At 42.4% G+C, this 18630-nt stretch overlaps 2 protein-coding genes across 2 annotated transcripts; both read left to right on the top strand.

The window, feature by feature from the left end:
• The first annotated feature begins 580 nt into the window (after window positions 1-580).
• LOC124788767 (cuticle protein 16.5-like) lies at window positions 581-2058 on the top strand. The gene is made up of 2 exons (XM_047256049.1): window positions 581-595; window positions 1792-2058. The coding sequence occupies exons 1-2, from the start codon at window positions 587-589 to the stop codon at window positions 2056-2058; spliced, it is 276 nt and encodes a 91-aa protein (XP_047112005.1). The 5' UTR covers window positions 581-586.
• Window positions 2059-12505: 10447 nt separating this feature from the next.
• On the top strand, window positions 12506-14733 carry LOC124790081 (cuticle protein 38-like). Its single transcript, XM_047257647.1, has 2 exons — window positions 12506-12542; window positions 14398-14733. Exons 1-2 carry the CDS (start codon window positions 12534-12536, stop codon window positions 14668-14670), a joined length of 282 nt encoding a protein of 93 aa, XP_047113603.1. The 5' UTR covers window positions 12506-12533; the 3' UTR covers window positions 14671-14733.
• The last annotated feature ends 3897 nt before the right edge of the window (window positions 14734-18630 follow it).

The raw sequence follows: 18630 nt of genomic DNA, 5'->3' as shown, positions 1-18630 counted from the left end.
GAACAGAGAGAGAAGACAAGTTCTGCTTGCACAGTCCACCACCCTAGTGCGACGACATAGTTTCCAATCGTAGATTGCAATGGTTTAAAAGAATACATCCAGTTCCATTTGCATTGTCCGGAATCAACCCATGTACTTCCAGATTTAGTTTTTCTTTCTTATGTTTGTCTTTGTGAAGACACATTTTAACGTAGCACTGGGAAAATATAAAGCTGAGGTGGGACGTATGTCAACCGGAGAACATAATTGTAGATTATTCCAACCTGAGATCTTCTCTATTGTAGCAGTTCCAAAACACTAATGTCTAATGAACTGAGAGCTGAAAACACACCATGCGTTTCCTGTGAATGGCAAACATAGCGATTATTTTCTCTTTTCTGGGATGGAGGCAACGCGTAACTGGTCCTCAGCTAGCTGCGCAAGGAGAAGCACACCTGCACTGAGTGGAGATGCGTAGCCCTGTGACGTAAGGCGCTGATCGCTTGCCAACGTTGCGTCCACCGCTGCCACCGCGCCTGCAGTCCGCCTATAAAAGCGGGCCGCCCTAACCACTGAACACTGTATTGTCCACTCAGACGCCGTCAACATGTTCAAGGTACGTCTCTAGCTTCTGGTCAATCAGTGAGTTGCAAGAGCTGTTTGAAAGAGCACACTGTGACAAATCTTTGGACGACTCAAGTGACAAATAGCAGAGCATCTGTTTACTTGCGTTAAGATCTGGAACAGACAAATTCTTACACTAGAGGAAAATTTTATTAAAATAGTTTTGTAACAAATATCGATCAATTTCGCTTATAGCCTCTGCAGGACTGATCGGTACCGATTTCTGTATCTCAGAGTTCCTTGTTTGTTCCTGACTGAGCTATTTATTTTATTTCTTACACTTTTCTGACTTACGGATTCTTAGTTGTCATCTATCCATAACTGGAAGACGTTTCGGTTGCACGTTGTTTCAGGAATGTACCAAAACTTAATCTCAAGATATAGCACCATTTAATGTGGCCTAGCGTATATACGATTTTATAAATTTTCCATTGACTGAATGTTTCTAATTTTAGGTTCCAGAGCCAAGGTTGTATCATAGAGCAAAATGAACGGTCTAAAATGATGATGCCGCACAAAAGTAGACTTCATTGAAATACGTATTTTTAAAGGACATACTTTGTATATCATCGTAATCGCAGGAGCTAACTCAAATTGGATAATTTGTCTTGGGTAACAAACTCTAAATCTTGTGCTGTTTCATGTAGAACAAAAAGTCACAATGATACTAAATGTCTTCTTGAAATATGGCATTACAGGCTAGTTGAACTTGCTGTACAGCTGGTCAAGCACTATCAAGCTTATTCGTACTCGTGCATAAGACTTTTGTTCTTACAACGTTCTTCCCACTCATTCAGCGAGTTAACATTACTGGCTTTACCACTCTAATTAGTATATCTGTGCAACAGATGTACAGGTGTACGTTGTTCATTTTCCACTGCCTTATTAACAAGACATGGAACTTTCAACCACTTTGCTCGTTTTATCCTAATCATGGATAGAATGTGTTACTCGTAAATAGAGAGAATAAAAGAAGTCATCACATGTTTTAAATACAGATAAAATATTTGAGAGGTAATCCTAACTTATAAAAAAGCAGACTTTAGAGCTATTTTATAATAAGACTGGTGGGTGCAATATGTGTTAACAAAGTTGTCATGTTTTCTTAGAATGGGTTGTAATGGTTTGCTTCAGTGTTTATTCAGACTCGAAAGACAGTGGTAACTCAACACTTGTCCTGCCCTACAGATTGCCCTGGTGCTGGCTGTGGCCGCCTGCTGCGTGAGTGCCGCCCCCAAGGCCGGCCTCGCCCCCCTGGCCTACTCCGCCCCCCTGGTGGCCGCCGCCCCCGTGGCCTACGCCGCCCCCGCGCCGGCCGTCGTGACGGCGCACAGCTCGCAGTACATCGCGCAGAACTTCAACGGACTCGCCGTGGCCGCTGCCGCCCCCGTCGTCGCAGCCGCCCCTGCCGTCGCTGCTGCGTACCACGCCGCACCTGCTGTTTATTTCAGATAAACAATTACACGCAACTACTTTATAAGGATAAATAAAATCAGTTTAACTGAAACTGGCGTGTTCATGCTATTGATTTTGTAAATATTCATTCGTCCTACTTCCTGTACAGCCTCTAAAATAAATACGATAATTTCACAGGTTACTGAAAGTGTCACCAGTTGGATTACGTCATTATTACCCAAAATGCTTTGTACATCTGCCTGTGTGGATGGCACAAGAGTCTGATTTGCTATTCAGAAGTGCTAATTAATCGTAGACAGGCTTGCCAAGAGGTGCTCTTCCCAGGCAACACTTTCAAAGAGGACAGGAAAGAATCACCCGATAATCAAAACCAATTACAAAAAGATTTAGACAAGATATACGTATGGTGCGAAAAGTGACAATGAACTCTAAATACTGAAAATTGTGAAATCATCTACATGATTACTAAAATAAGTAGCTTAATTTCAGTTACACGATAAATTGTGCAGATGTAAATGCTGTAGTTTAACTGAATACTCAGCTATTGCAAATATGAATAACTTACACTGGAACGATCACATAGACAATGTTGAAGAGGAATAAAACTAAAGACTGATATTTGTTGGCACAAGGTTTAGATAATGACAACTGTTCTACTAAGAAGAGTTTTTACACCATGCTTGTCTACCCTCTTCCGAAGTACTGTTGCGCCGTGGTAGATCTCCATCAGATGAGAGTCACAGTGGACATCGAAAAAGTTCAAAGAGGGGCAGCTCGTTTTGTATTATCGCGAAATAGGGGGGTGAGTGCCACAGACATGATACGTAAACTGGGATGGTAACCATTAAAACAAAGGCGTCTTTCACTGCGTCTGGATCTTATAGCAAAATCTCTATATACAACTATCTCCTCCGAATCCGAAAATATGCTGTTGGTGCCCACCTTGATAGGGAAAAATGATTATCATGAGAGAATAAGAGAAATCAGAGCTCGTGCAGAATGATTTAAGTGCTCGTTTTCCCGCACGCCGTTCAAGAGTGGAACTTTGGAGAAATTGCTTGAAGGTGGTTCGATGAAATTATTGCCAGTTGCAAAATGGTTCAAATGGCTCTGAGCACTATGGGACTTAACATCTGAGGTCATCAGTCCCCTAGAACTTAGAACTACTTAAACCTAACTAACCTAAGGACATCACACACATCCATGCCTGAGGCAGGATTCGAACCTGCGACTGTAGCAGTAAAGCGGTTCCAGACTGAAGCGCCTAGAACCGGCTTTGCCAGTTGCAGAGTTATCACATAGATGTAGATGAAAGAGAAACATTGTAATGCTTCTTAAAGTAACCTCGATGAACAATTTTTTTCACGCCTTAAAAGAGCACGGTTGTCGCTTTGGAGCACTGTAGATAGTACAGAGCTAGTATTAGTCATGTGAGAATCCACCGCTGACGTAAGCCAAGCCACAGCAAGAAGTGTGTACTTGCCAGGTGGTTGTATGGACTCATTACATTAAGGTGGGTCGACGTAGAGATATGACAAATGGAAGAAAGGAGCTACCTTGCTTGGCTGTAGCCACGACCACACCATGAATTAAGTTGTCCAAATTGTAAGTACGTTAACGTGGACTGTCCAACACGTCTACGGGGAATATGGGACCACTCCCAGACGTGCAACATGAAGTAAAAGCAGCGATAGTAAAAAGCTCTTAACTCACGGGTCCCGGTGATGAGAGTTACGTTGCTCATTAACAGTCGTTTCGAACCTGACAGTGGAAGCAGGTCCGTGTCAACCTGTTTCGGAGCATTCAAATCAAAACATTTTGTTAACTCCCACCCAAAAAGAAAAAAATGACCGTCTTTTAAGGCCGGGCAGCCATCAAATTTGGCTTGATTTGTTAGCGTCGCCAATGCAGTTGCGAATCATTCGCTCGAGACACCACCTGTATCGCTCGAACTGTTCCCAGATCTCCATTCACATCGATATGTAGTGCACATCCTAAAATGTGTTTCGGAAAATAAATAAACAAGGGTAAATCATTACGTTAAGCCTTCGAAAACACAACTGAAACATCGCTCAGTGGTAGTAGCAACAGTAGCTGTTATTGTTATTTTTGTTGTTGCTGTTGTTGTGATGGTGTACAGTCCAAAGACTGGTTTGATTCAGCTTTCTACGCTAGTTTATCCTCGCTTCACGTCTGCATAACTATTGCAACCTACCTGCTTCTGAACCAGCTTACTGTAGTCAGACTTCGGTTGCCCTCTACACTTTTTACCATCACACTTCCTTCCATCATCAGACTATTCATTGGTGCTTCGGGGCTTATCTCATAAATCGATCCCCATTTTTTATTCAGGTTTTAGTCACACATTTCTCTTCTCCACAATTCGATTTAGTACCTCTTTATTATGAAGCCAATTATCCATGTAGTATTCTCTTCTCATATGTACCTATTTACGGTTTTATAAATATTGTGCATTAAATGGAAACAACATATTGCCTCAACAACCGGATGCACGTCTTTCAACAGATGTTAATTCAATGAAAAAATGATTTCTTGCCAATGGGTGTGCCTACGAAGGAATATTTGTAGCTGCGTAATATTTGAATCAGATGGTTAAATATACAGACTCTAAACGACATAAACGTGACACGAATAAAGCGGAAGATGCAGCATTTTTCCTGTATAATTCACCTATTCAGGTCCCGTGTATGAGGAACTCCTCGTCGAGGTCGACGTAATGGAGTACCACTATAGTCCCAGCAGGAATAGAATGTTAGTACACGTAATAACGTGGTGGAGTTTTAGCTGATTTTAAAGTATAATGAGCTAAAACAGACAAGGAGTGAGCAAGTGCGAGATGCATGAATGGTCGCTTCCTAAGGCCGCTACCTCGCCTCGTCTCCTGGGATGTGTAGCATGAGACCGAGCACTCCACTCGCTGTCAGCCTTGGTCTTCGCCCATAGGGAGCGCAGCCTCTAGAAATGCAGCTATGTCTTGTGGAAAATAATAGTAGCCAGCGTATATAATACAGGAAAAGTGGTGTCTACAGTGAGAGAACTGTTACGTCTATTCTCTTGTTCATTATAATGATAACGTTTGACGCTTTATAATAACAATGGAAACACGGGAGTTGATCAACAATTTATTATGAAGAAGCAATTTTAACGCATAATTTAAATATTGGTTTCTACAATGGCTCAGTTAAACGCACTGTTGCCCAATAAAATTGCAACACCATGAAGAACAGCAAATAATGAAACTTTTTTACTGTGTGTATACAGTACGGTAGAAAAAATTGCAGGCATATTGCGGGTAACAAATTTAGTACACATAGTTCCCATCTCTGTCACTAACAATAGCCGTAACACTGCTGGGTATCGAATAGAATGACATTAAACGACAAATACTTCGTTACATGCTGTTTCACTTATACGGCAGAGTTCCTCATAGCAGTGGCTTGAGAGTTCTGGCGTCCAATCTCTGAAAGTGCTATTACTAAAAGCTTCCAGTGGGTGACAGCTATAGAGGTCATGTTGACAAGGATGTCAAATCAAACATCTTTCAGCCGTCTAGTTTGCAAACTTATTTTATTTGGCTGCCAGTTTCGACGATTTACTACACCATCTTCAGGTCCTTGACCGACGTGTAGGAAGAGTCCACCTCCGTTCTGGTCAAAATAGGGGCCTGCAATACTGTTTTAGTAGAGTTCTTCTTGCTATAGTGATCACTATCCTTCAGAATGAGATTTTCACTCTGCAATGGAGTGTCCGCTGATATGAAACTTCCTGGCAGATTAAAACTGTGTGTCGTACCGAGACTCGAACTCGGGACCTTCTTTGTGGGACTGCGCTCAAATGCGAATGATTTGCACAGCGTTGTATACTCCATCTCAATTTGACGTTTCTCACGGAATTGCAACTTTAATGGCCAGCGGTGTAGCTGTGAGGGGCCTTCAGTAAGTAATGCAACAAATTTACTTTTCTCGGACTGTTTCGGTTGAAAAATGTGTAATTTGTTGTGGGACAGCTTGGAATATTCCCTCTTCAACTCCAAAATGACGCCTGTAACAGAGGTACGTTCTAAGCAGAGAGCTGTCACTGAATTTCTCTAGGTAGAAAATCAGACCAGCTCAGATATTCCTAGGCGCTTACAGAGCGGTACGGCGACCTGGCAGCGAACAAAAGCACGGTGAGCTGTTGGGCGAGGCGCGTGTCATCGTCGCAAACCTGTCCGATTTCTACGTGCTGGCCGGCCGCACACAGCCGTAACTCGTGCAATGTTGTAACCTGCGAACACTCATTCGAGGTTATCGACGGATCAGAATCAAACGCCTCACTGCACAACTGGATGTCTCTGTCGGTAGTGCTGATACACTCTTCCACCAGTTGCGGTACTCACAGATGTGCGCCCTCTGGATTACTCGCCGTCTAACAGAAGACTATAAAGAGCAACGAAGGACCACCTGTTCGGCCCAATGAAGGATGCACTCCAGGTGAAGAAGTACGAGAAGGGGAAGTTATTAATGCAGCAAGACGTTTGTTCCACGTCGACCAGTAAAGTGGTACCATGCGCCCACACGGGCCCTCCCAGTAAAGTTGTGTAACGCCGTCGCAATGGACGGAGATTGTGTTGAAAAACATGGTTTTGCAGCCAACAGAGTGCGGAATCATATAATGTATTGGAATCCGTAATAAAACCAACATGCTTTCAAACACAAAACCGATGCATTACTTATGAAAGCCCTTCACACTTTAATGAGGATAATGAAAAAGGAGAGTACACAATATTTCTTTGCCAGTATGTGTCAAAAGCTTTCTAATTTGAAAGTTAATTTCTACGACGATATTTTAATATTCCTAGAAGACAGTACTGCGATCGCATACTAAAAATTTTGGAGTACAAATACTACAGAGACACGTGATGGACACCTGTTACTTATGTCCTGCGGCCAAGAAGTAAACTTGAGAGCACTTATTATGTCAATGCTAATGAGTCGTTAGAAATGAACGGGTCACATCTTATTCACAATTTTCTTTATTGACTCTGCCAAACACAATACGAAGACATGTGGAGAAGTGCAATTCAGGGAAGTAATTAAGAATAGAGATACAGAAGGTATTGGAGAAATATTCAAAAATACTCATACCAAATGGAATAGAAATCACAGAAAGTGTGGCGTCACATGCGTCCGTCGTCACCGTCGGTGCTCAACTGACGGGAGTCGCTCTTTCAAACTCTGATTACCAGATATTGCCATTAGGCGGCGTGGCTGCGTGGGTACAGTAGTGTTACTAATGTTCACAAAAAATAAATGAACAACTTGATAATAGTAGTATTAAAAATTTTGCAGAAACAGACACCCAAATATATAAATTAATACTTAAGGGTATACACTGCAGCATAATGCATATACAACTCAATTGGGGCTGTTAGGGAAGGGGAAGGTAGGATAAGGAGGCGAGGGAGATTTGGAGAATAACAAGCGAACCAAAGTACAAAATTCGTGCAAAGAACCAAAAAATTTAATGCAACAAAAATACCCTTAGTACTACAGGACGTAACGGTCCACTGCACCGATTCAGTATTTAGCAAACCACGGGGTTTTCTAGTAACCTAGAAATTTGTAAGCAAATTATACACTTCCAAGTAACACAAAAATGTTTTATAAAACCTAATGCAAAGGTCTATTAGAATATAAGGTTAATTATATGTATATATTAGTGGAAGATGAATAACTTACGATTGTTGAGAGCAGTAGTTTTGTGTGCTCAGCTGAATTTTAAAGAAATTTTAATATATTTGTACGTAATGGTTTCCGTTGCTTATTACATACTACAAGGCTGTTCATACTTCCACTAAAGTGTATCTCTTTTTAAACAAGAGCGTCTGTGATTTTAAGGTTGTTGAAAGTATTTTAATTTCATTCGTTTCTTAAAATTCAGTAAAATAGTCCTGATTTGCAAGAGATGTTTATTATAGTTGATAACCGGTTTCGGTCTATAATGTAGACCGTCTTCAGGCCGTAAGCACCATGATGGTGGCCAGTAGCTGTGGATGGAGCAAGATCCATAAGGAAACGGGAGCAGCTGCTGTCAATTTCTTTCTTGGTGGTGTTCTGTTTTGATAATATAAGGTCGTTAACATATGTTATCTGAGTCCGCGGATCTTATTGTCGCTACATGTGCTGCAACATTACGTCATAGCACCTTGATGTCCCAGTCCTATTTGATTAGTGACATAATTTTTTGTGTTTCTTGATTGTTAAACCTGTCTAGGCTCACAACGATCGAAAGTTGTCCGTATTTTCCCAATTTTGATATAATTTGTCTCATATTCTGATAGTCTATAGTGTATGGATTTGGAAAATATTGTTTTTCACTGCTTTTTGGCTTTGGTAACCTATTCGTAATTACGCTCAGTTTATATTTTGTATTTCTGCTTCGTTATGTAACGATGTTTAGTGTTATTTGGAAAAGGACTCATTGCTTACAGACGCTTAGATTAATAGAAAACTCAGTGGCGCATTAAATATTCAGTCGAGGCAGTGGCACCATAAATACATTGAAGATACTGCCCCCTCATCCATGATTTCTTCCCTTATTTAGCGGTCCACTTGAATATTTATGTCATGTAATAACAAGAATGATTTTGGGGCGTTGCTTTTTTTGCTTCTTTGTATAGATTTTGTATTGTATTAGTGTCCCAATACGCTGTTCTTCCCTCAGTTTTCTCCTCTCCTATCGTTTTTCCCCTCTTCCTTACCGGTCCTAACTGAGCCACGTATGCGTTTTGCTGATGTGTATAATTTTTTGGTGTTTTTTATTTACTTTTATTATATGTTATTGTTTCTGTTTCTGTACAGCCGGCCGGTGTGGCCATGCGGTTCTAGGCGCTTCAGTCTGGAACCGCGTGACCGCTACGGTCGCAGGTTCGAATCCTGCCTCGGGCATGGATGTGTGTGATGTCCTTAGGTTAGTTAGGTTTAAGTAGTTCTAGGGCTCTGATGACCACAGATGTTAAGTCCCATAGTGCTCAGAGCCACTTTAACCATTTTTTTGTTTCTGTACAAATTTAATACTATTGTTCTCACGTTGTTCATTTATTTTTGTGAACGCTAGTAACGCCACCGTACTCACACAACGTCACCACCTAGTGGCATTTTCTGGTAGTTAAGACTTGAAACAGTAACTCTTCACCATTTAGGCACTCATGGTGACGACGGACGCATGTGACCCCATACTCCATATGAAGGTTATTCTGATGCTATGGATATTTTGGAATTTTTTAATGCTTTCCATATCTTTACTGATAATTACTTTTGTAAATTACGTTTGTATTTATGATTTTATATTTTGTTTCGCAGACGTTCTGAAGATGAGCTGCGCCAGAAACGTGTCAATACCAAAACTTTGGAGTGACAAGTGATCATTTCGTTTCTAGCAACCCATTTAGCTTTGTACATAATAAGCGATCTCAGAAATACATGGAATGCATAAACAATTATCAACTGAGACCCAAAATCGAAGCTGCCATATCATCATGATCCACGCAAAAAAAGTGGTATTCTAGTTTGTCTCTGGTGGCAAAGGAAAAGCATTCCTGTTTAAGGGGGGTAGGACGTCAAACGGGGCGACTTGGAGCAGGAGAGGCAACACAGGACATTTTAATTTCCAGTGTCTATACTTTTACAAATAAGTTCATAAAACTTTGTCAGCATCACCAGGAAAGATTCAGGATTCACACTCATTGAAGTGGAAGTTCGAAAACATAACAAAATAAATTTCTTTTTTAAGTTCGTAATTTCATTATTTTATCACGTACTAATGGCTGAATTTGTTGCTATAGGTACACTTTTCTTCATAAGTTAGAGAGATTCTTCGATGAATTTTACACAGCACACATACCATACTTACAGCTGTATGAAACTCTAGAATTTATTTAATTTATGAAAAAAACGAATGAGCTGTTATATTTTAAACTTCATGTTTAGAAGAAAACACAAATTTTGTGGTTAATTACCTCAATTTTTACCACAGTTTTTAATAGATTTGAAAAATTCTAGAGTTTCATGCACCTTTAAGTATGTTTTGTATGCTGTGAAAAATTCATCGAAGAATCTCCCTTACTTATGAAGAAAAGTGTATCTATAGCAACAAATGCTGCCATTAGTAAGTGAAAAAAATGATGAAATTTCACATGTAAAAAAATTACTTCGTTGTGTTTTAGAACTTCCACTGCTATGAGTGTGAATTCTGAATCCTTCCTGCTCCAAGTCGGTCCGTTTGACGTCATACCTTCCTTAATAGGATTATACACGAAGTTTGGCAGTAAATGAAATAGCTCTTTCTCTAGATTCGCCGGATATTCCAGCTACGGTAATAGATGGAGAAATAACACTTCATTCTGGTTAGGAATTGTCCGCCAATGAAAGTGCACAAGGATTCTAAGTTAATGTTGCACGGAGAATGTCGACAAGTAGAAAAATTCTGAGACTGTGCAGCGTTATGATCCGAAATGAAGGTACCGTGACGCGGATGCAAACATTTGAAGCACTGGAAAAAATTCTTCATAATGAAAGAAAAATAAGTGACTAATCGGAAGTGTCCCATTCATATTGTCATCATGATGTACACATCACGATGATAAACAAAGTTCAAAGGTCAGTTTCCAAGATAATATCTGTTATGGTCATTTTTGTTCACTCACAAGTTAGAACACCACAAAATATCTTTATTATGCTCCAAGTAATACAACTCTGAAAATAGTTTTTAAGGTAGTGTTTCAAACACTTAATGTCATCCACCGAATGAACAGCAGATGAATGATGACCACCACAGTTTCTTGAACTTAATATTACACATCGCCGCTGTCCCATCGCTAACTCACTGTGAATCCACAAATGTTTGGAGTCTTATACAGTGTATTTACGCAGTAAAATTCTTCTGCTTGCAACTCGTTATCATCTAATTTGACCTCTGAGAAAGCGGAATCCTAGAGGCAGAATTTGTTGTTCTAGATCTCTAGGTTTACCCTAACTACATGTGAGGATTCTCCAGGAAAATGGCCTTCTCATACTGTTAACAGTAATTGAGAAACGATTACCTCTTAGTATATTTATCAAGATAGAACATTTATCAATGTCATGAATATGCGAAATAAAAAAGAGCTTCTAATCTCGTCTTCTAGGATTAAGTATTTGAACCTCAGTCTCCATTGTGTCATGTACTTCCCTATAGAATTTACAGCCATCGTATTGGGCGTAAACATCTCGGAAGCATGTTATTTTGCTTTTACTGTTACCATACCCTTCTCTTCTTCTATCCGTCAGTAAAAGTAAGGATGCTAAAAGCAAGACAAGGCAATTTCCACTTTAAAATTCTGCGCTTTATTACAAAATACCAGCTCTTATTGCTGTATACTTTAATGTGGCTCTATCTTATCATGAGACTAACTTTTATTCTTTAATTCCAGGATCAAAGTTGGATTTGTCGGACAGTACAGATGATATTAATCTTTATATATGAAAGCTTACTTTCTGTGCCCAATTGCGCTTGATGAAAACATGTTCTGAAGATTCTTCCTTGAGATAAACACAATTTCTTGTTTTCTCTTCATCCATACTCCTCTCGGTGACGTTTCACCGTCATATCTGGGTTTCCATTTTCTTCCCTCCGACAATAAGCGTATGTTAAGGAAAATAAATTCAGTTTGCAACTGCTGTCATTAAATTCAAAAAGTTTTAACCAGAATGTATACCTTACTTTGTTGTTCATGTGGCTGTCTTCTGCAGTACAGTTGATAGTTCAATGCAGGTTGTAATCTGCAACTTATAGGGATTTGCTATGCACTATATTTTATATGGAACGAAATAGATGTAGGACTAAATCGGATTATTTTGGTCTATGTTAATGTTATTCATCATACTCCTGTTATTTATTTGTTACTTCTACCGTCACACGTCTATGCTAATTATATTTATGGTCTGTTCACTTGATTACTTTAACTGTGTACATATGTTTCTAATTTATTTGACTTACTTTTTGTGGTTACTATGTTCAACAGTATGAACGAGCACTGTAGTACTACAGTGCGTTCAAGAGGTGTGTGGGTGAAGAAAAAATAAACTATGTTCTGCTCACGGCATCTTACAATACACATGATTTTGTTTTTAAACAACCAGGTTGTCCATGCAGATGAAATAGCTGAGTCAACTTCTGAGCAGTACCTCAGTTGAATAGTGTGCAAGTACAGAACCAAGCTGAAAGTTCGCGTGGAGCGTGGTGCTGGAGGCATCCCGGTGTCTTCACAGCATTACGTATGGTGCCGTTGCGCTGCGCTGCGTTGCGCTGCGTTGCGTTACGTTACGTATCGCATGCTCACGGCCTGGAGCAATACCCTGGCCGTCACCCAGCATGCAGGCCACGCCCGCGTCGCCTCCGCCTATAAAGACGGACCTCAGTGCCGGCAGCGCCACTGTGTCCTCAGAAGGCAGCAGCTCCCCACACCGGACAACATGATCAAGGTACTCTTTCTGTCGACGAGCAATCTTTAGTTGTCTTTCGAACACACCTCTAAGCTTTCACGATTGTGTAAGCAATGAGGCAAAGAAAATTTTGGTGAGATATTTTGTTTTCTGCATGTACACTGTTTTGTTTGTCAGTGGAAGATTAATACTCTGTGATACACACCTGCAGTTCGAGGGCAATGCGCATGTGCTACCTGAATCAAAGTTTCGATCATTCACTGGCTCAGGTACGAATGAGTGAAGAGTAACCTGTGCGAAGTTGAAGCTCTGACTCATTCCATGTGGCTTCATTAGTTATTGAAATTGGCTACGCACTATCAGTGAAAGGCAGGTATCAGGGATTGTATCAGGTCCGACAATAATTTTAACCTACGCTGATTATGGAACAGTGATTTCATCGGCGCAACATAGGCTTTGAACCTCGTCAGAAACGTCTGAAAGGATGTGCGTGAATTACAGGAAAATGTTAGACTGAATAATCGGGAAGAGAATTGTACACAGTGGCTTTTCAGTTCAAGTTATATGCTGGCTCTCATGTAGAAAACGTCACAATATATTTATTATTTTGACTGGTTGCTCTAACTTGCGCCCCGTGAGAAACGATTTACTGTTATAGTATTATCCCGGATACGGAGGGGACGTTTTTTAACACAGCGTATGTTGATTTGTCTTCAAACAGAAAAATGCGAACTTTTATCCGTTCATTATTGAAATTGAGGCTCCTTTCAGGATTTCACATTAAAATCTGCGTTCTGATATTCAGAAATGGCGCATCACATGACTTGTACCTCACGCACACGAGGGAACTGTAGATCAACAGTAGTACCCACGGAAGAAAATAATGTCCTCTGCGACACTTAAAATTACATGACCTAAACATTTCTATTCCTTCATGCTGTGTGTCGCAGGAAATTATGTTTTACGTCTGGTTCTGCAGGTAACACATGATATACGCTGCGAAATAACAAAATTTTTCCAGGTGTATGTTTACGTGCAAATGGTCAGTTCGCTATAACATCAGGAATCTAAACTCTTGAAGGAAACATACGGTACTTTTTACAGCTTTTTGTCGATTTATTTCCCCTTACGTCTTTGCCTACAGCAATTAACATCACTAGACATCCTTTGGGTAACTTAGAAAACTATTGTATCGAATTGTGTTTCCTTCTTCTCTTCCCTCCTTGACTACGAAAAGTTATTCCGGTACCAGGATTAAAAAGAGTTGGCCATGAGGATAAGTTGCCCCACCCTTCCTTCCACCACAAAGGATATTTTAGAAACCTTGGTGACGAAGAATAGTTGTAAATGAAAGGACCAACAATAAATAGTTTGAAGATTCCTACTCCATGAAATTTTTTCTAATAATAATTATCAACAGCGATGTCTTTACTGTCTTTTTAGTTGTTTCTGGACTCAGTATGAATATTCCACTAACTCTACGTTAGTTACCATTTCTTATAATTTATCATCCTGTGAGTACCATATCATAGTTAACAATTCAACACAGACACTAGATGCTCACTCGCAAAGTAAAATGAATATGCAGTGTTCTTTAATGTTCAACATTAGGAATTTCATTATGTGTAGTGAACAGAATTTTTTATGTGAATGCACGACTGGTGTTTGTACTGCAATTGATGAAAACGTTCTACCACCGCCGAAACACTTGCAAGAGACTTGTCATTACGGTTTCATGGAATCTTCTGAGAGAGAATGGCCTTTCTGGCATACAGGACTTTGTATGTGAACATGTGAGCAATGTCCCACTATGTATGATGCACACGTATTACCACTGTCAAAATACTGCCAGAATTGTATGTGCCCAATATACTACTGTATTTTTTTACTACAGATTGTATTGCTGTTGGCTGCGGCCGCCTGCTGCGTGAGCGCTGCCCCCAAAGCCGGCCTTGCCCCCCTGGCCTACTCCGCCCCCCTGGTGGCCGCCGCCCCCGTGGCCTACGCCGCCCCCGCTCCGGCCGTCGTGACGGCGCACAGCTCGCAGTACATCGCGCAGAACTTCAACGGACTCGCCGTGGCCGCCGCCGCCCCAGTCGTCGCCGCCGCCTACCACGCAGCCCCCTTCGCTGCTGCCTACCACGCTGCTCCGGCGATACTCGGCTGATAATGTACAGCCAATTCACTGTGTGAAAATATAAATAATAAAAAATAAATAACTAAATTGGAATGATCTCTATTTATGTAAAAAAGATACACTTGTTTTCTTCTTGAGACCTTCTTTACTCGGATTAAGCTCAAAAATGAGTTATCACAGAAGATTAATCTAATAAGATTATCTTTGGACAACGGAGGACAACTGCAGCATAGCGTAATTTTCTCTTTCAGAAGCTACTGACGAAAGCTGGAGCACAGGCAGCGGTGATATATTCTAAGAACTATTGCAGGAAATTTTTAATGCCGGTTTGGCTTTTAGTATTCATACAGAGGTAGACAAAAGATAATCACAGGCGCTCTCCCCAGGAGAGAAAATTTAGTGAGAATGTCAGATAAGACTGCGCAGCAAATGATGATAGAAGATAGTGTGGTGTGAAAATGACTCACTGATATTAACTTTAATTGTATGTTTTGTAGCAATGGGTGCTTGGGATGTACTGTGGGGCACATTGTTCCACAAATAGAAGCCAGGCCGTGTGATGAGAGCCCCTGTTTTGCATTATGCAAAGAGGCCAAGTATGTAAACGTACGCCTCAATCCAAATGCATTTAGGTGTGAGACAGCAATTTTCAAACATTTAACATAGATAGTCAGCGTGACAAACGCTGTGTCCAAAAGAGCAGACACCATGTGCAATACGCAGCTACGATACGTATTACGTAAATTAGAGGTGGAGGGGGTGGAATGGAAGAAGCTTATCTGCAGAAACCAGTACGGTTTTAGGAAACAGCGGTCATGCGAGACACAGCTGCCCTCTCTGAGCGTGATATACAACAGGCTCTAGAGAGCGGCTCCCAGGCTGATGCCATATTTCTCGACATTCGAAAGGCGTTCGACTCCCGCAGTGTCGTTTGTTCCAAAATTGCGCGCTTACGGCATATCCAATGGCACATGCAGTTGGACAGATAGTTTTCTAACAGACAGGAAGCAGTGTGTCGTCCTGAACGGGGTGAATTGAACAGAAACAAGCGTAACTTCAGGTGTGCCCCAGGTCCGCTGCTTCTTACGATTTGCATAAACGATCTGGTTGATGATATTGACAGCGGCGTTAGACAGTTTGCAGATGATGCTGTACTCCACAGGAAAGTAATATTACACGTAAGTAGTAAACAAATCGATGAGGATTTGCAGAAAATAAATGCATGGTGTAACGACTGGCAGATATCTCTCAATATTAGTAAGTGTAACTTACTGCGTATAACAAGGCGAAAATACCCATTAATGTACGAGTACAAAATAAATGCCCAAGTCTTTGGAAACGGTAACATCCGTCAAGTATCTGGGTGTGACTATTCGAAATGATCTCAAATGCAATGATCATATTACATAAGTAAAAGTTCAAAAACGTTCGAATGGCTCTGAGCACTATGGGACTTAACACCTGAGGTCAGCAGTCCCCTAGGACTTAGAACTACTTAAACCTAACTAACCTAAGGACGTTACACACATCCATGCCCGAGGCAGGATTCGAACCTGTGACCGTAGCGGTCGCGCGGTTCCAGACTTAAGCGCCTAGAACCGCTCGGCCACACCGGCCGGCACGCAAGTAAAGGGCAAGCTGAACTCTAGATTGCGGTTTATTGGTAGAATCCTGAAGCGATGCATTCAACAAAGGAAATAGCTTAAAATACGTTAGTTCGGCAAATGTTAGAGTATTGTTCGTCTGTATGGGACCCTTACCTGTTGGGTACGACTCAAGAGATTGAGAAGGTCCAAAGAAGAGCGGCAAGATTCGTGACTGGTACATTTAGCCATCGCGAGAGAGTTACAAATCTCACAGAAAGTTTGAAGTGGCACACACTTGCAGATAGACGGCGCGCTAAACGTAAGGGACTCCTCACTAAATTCCGTAATCCCATCTTCGCCGAGGATGTAGAGCATATATTATTACCAACAACTTGCAAATCGTGCAATGATCACCATTCAAAGATAAGGGAAATTAGAGCTCGTACTCAGGCTTTCAGACAGTCGTTTTTCCCTTGCGCGATCCGTGAGTGGAACAGCCGGGGGAAATATGACTTTGGCGCGAATCGTGCCCTCCGCCACACACCGCTTGGTGGCTAGCAGAGTATATATGTAGATGTCGATGAAGAATTGAAAGGAAAGGAATTATTAATGTCAGTTGCATAGGGACTTTACGTGGATTTGAAAGCGATGAATTAAAGTGTGTGGTGGACTGGGACTCGAACCCAGGATCACATGCTTATTAGGCAGTTGCATTAACCACTGCGTCACCTTTTGATCTACTGCCAACTATCCGCAGACCTGGTCAAAATGGTTCAAATGGCTCTAAGCGCTATGGGACTTAACATCTGAGGTCATCAGTCCCCTAGACTTAGAACTACTTAAACCTAAGTAACCTAAGGACATCACACACATACACTCCTGGAAATTGAAATAAGAACACCGTGAATTCATTGTCCCAGGAAGGGGAAACTTTATTGACACATTCCTGTGGTCAGATACATCACATGATCACGCTGACAGAACCACAGGCACATAGACACAGGCAACAGAGCATGCACAATGTCGGCACTAGTACAGTGTATATCCACCTTTCGCAGCAATGCAGGCTGCTATTCTCCCATGGAGGCGATCGTAGAGATGCTGGATGTAGTCCTGTGGAACGGCTTGCCATGCCATTTCCACCTGGCGCCTCAGTTGGACCAGCGTTCGTGCTGGACGTGCAGACCGCGTGAGACGACGCTTCATCCAGTCCCAAACATGCTCAATGGGGGACAGATCCGGAGATCTTGCTGGCCAGGGTAGTTGACTTACACCTTCTAGAGCACGTTGGGTGGCACGGGATACATGCGGACGTGCATTGTCCTGTTGGAACAGCAAGTTCCCTTGCCGGTCTAGGAATGGTAGAACGATGGGTTCGATGACGGTTTGGATGTACCGTGCACTATTCAGTGTCCCCTCGATGATCACCAGTGGTGTACGGCCAGTGTAGGAGATCGCTCCCCACACCATGATGCCGGGTGTTAGCCCTGTGTGCCTCGGTCGTATGCAGTCCTGATTGTGGCGCTCACCTGCACGGCGCCAAACACGCATACGACCATCATTGGCACCAAGGCAGAAGCGACTCTCATCGCTGAAGACGACACGTCTCCATTCGTCCCTCCATTCACGCCTGTCGCGACACCACTGGAGGCGGGCTGCACGATGTTGGGGCGTGAGCGGAAGACGGCCTAACGGTGTGCGGGACCGTAGCCCAGCTTCATGGAGACGGTTGCGAATGGTCCTCGCCGATACCCCAGGAGCAACAGTGTCCCTAATTTGCTGGGAAGTGGCGGTGCAGTCCCCTACGGCACTGCGTAGGATCCTACGGTCTTGGCGTGCATCCGTGCGTCGCTGCGGTCCGGTCCCAGGTCGACGGGCACGTGCACCTTCCGCCGACCACTGGCGACAACATCGATGTACTGTGGAGACCTCACGCCCCACGTGTTGAGCAATTCGGCGGTACGTCCACCCGGCCTCCCGCATGCCCACTATACGCCCTCGCTCAAAGTCCGTCAACTGCACATACGGTTCACGTCCACGCTGTCGCGGCATGCTGCCAGTGTTAAAGACTGCGATGGAGCTCCGTATGCCACGGCAAACTGGCTGACACTGACGGCGGCGGTGCACAAATGCTGCGCAGCTAGCGCCATTCGACGGCCAACACCGCGGTTCCTGGTGTGTCCGCTGTGCCGTGCGTGTGATCATTGCTTGTACAGCCCTCTCGCAGTGTCCGGAGCAAGTATGGTGGGTCTGACACACCGGTGTCAATGTGTTCTGTTTTCCATTTCCAGGAGTGTACATTCCCGAGGCGGGATTCGAACATGTGACCGTAGCAGCAGCGCGGATCCGGACTGAAGAGCCTAGAACCGCTCGGTCATAGCGGCCAACTCAGTCACGGTCCATT

The sequence above is a fragment of the Schistocerca piceifrons genome, chromosome 3, assembly GCF_021461385.2.
Source record: "Schistocerca piceifrons isolate TAMUIC-IGC-003096 chromosome 3, iqSchPice1.1, whole genome shotgun sequence".
NCBI lineage: Eukaryota > Metazoa > Arthropoda > Insecta > Orthoptera > Acrididae > Schistocerca > Schistocerca piceifrons.
Note: the sequence above shows the minus strand (reverse complement) of the source record. Positions and strands in the feature narration are given on the sequence as shown.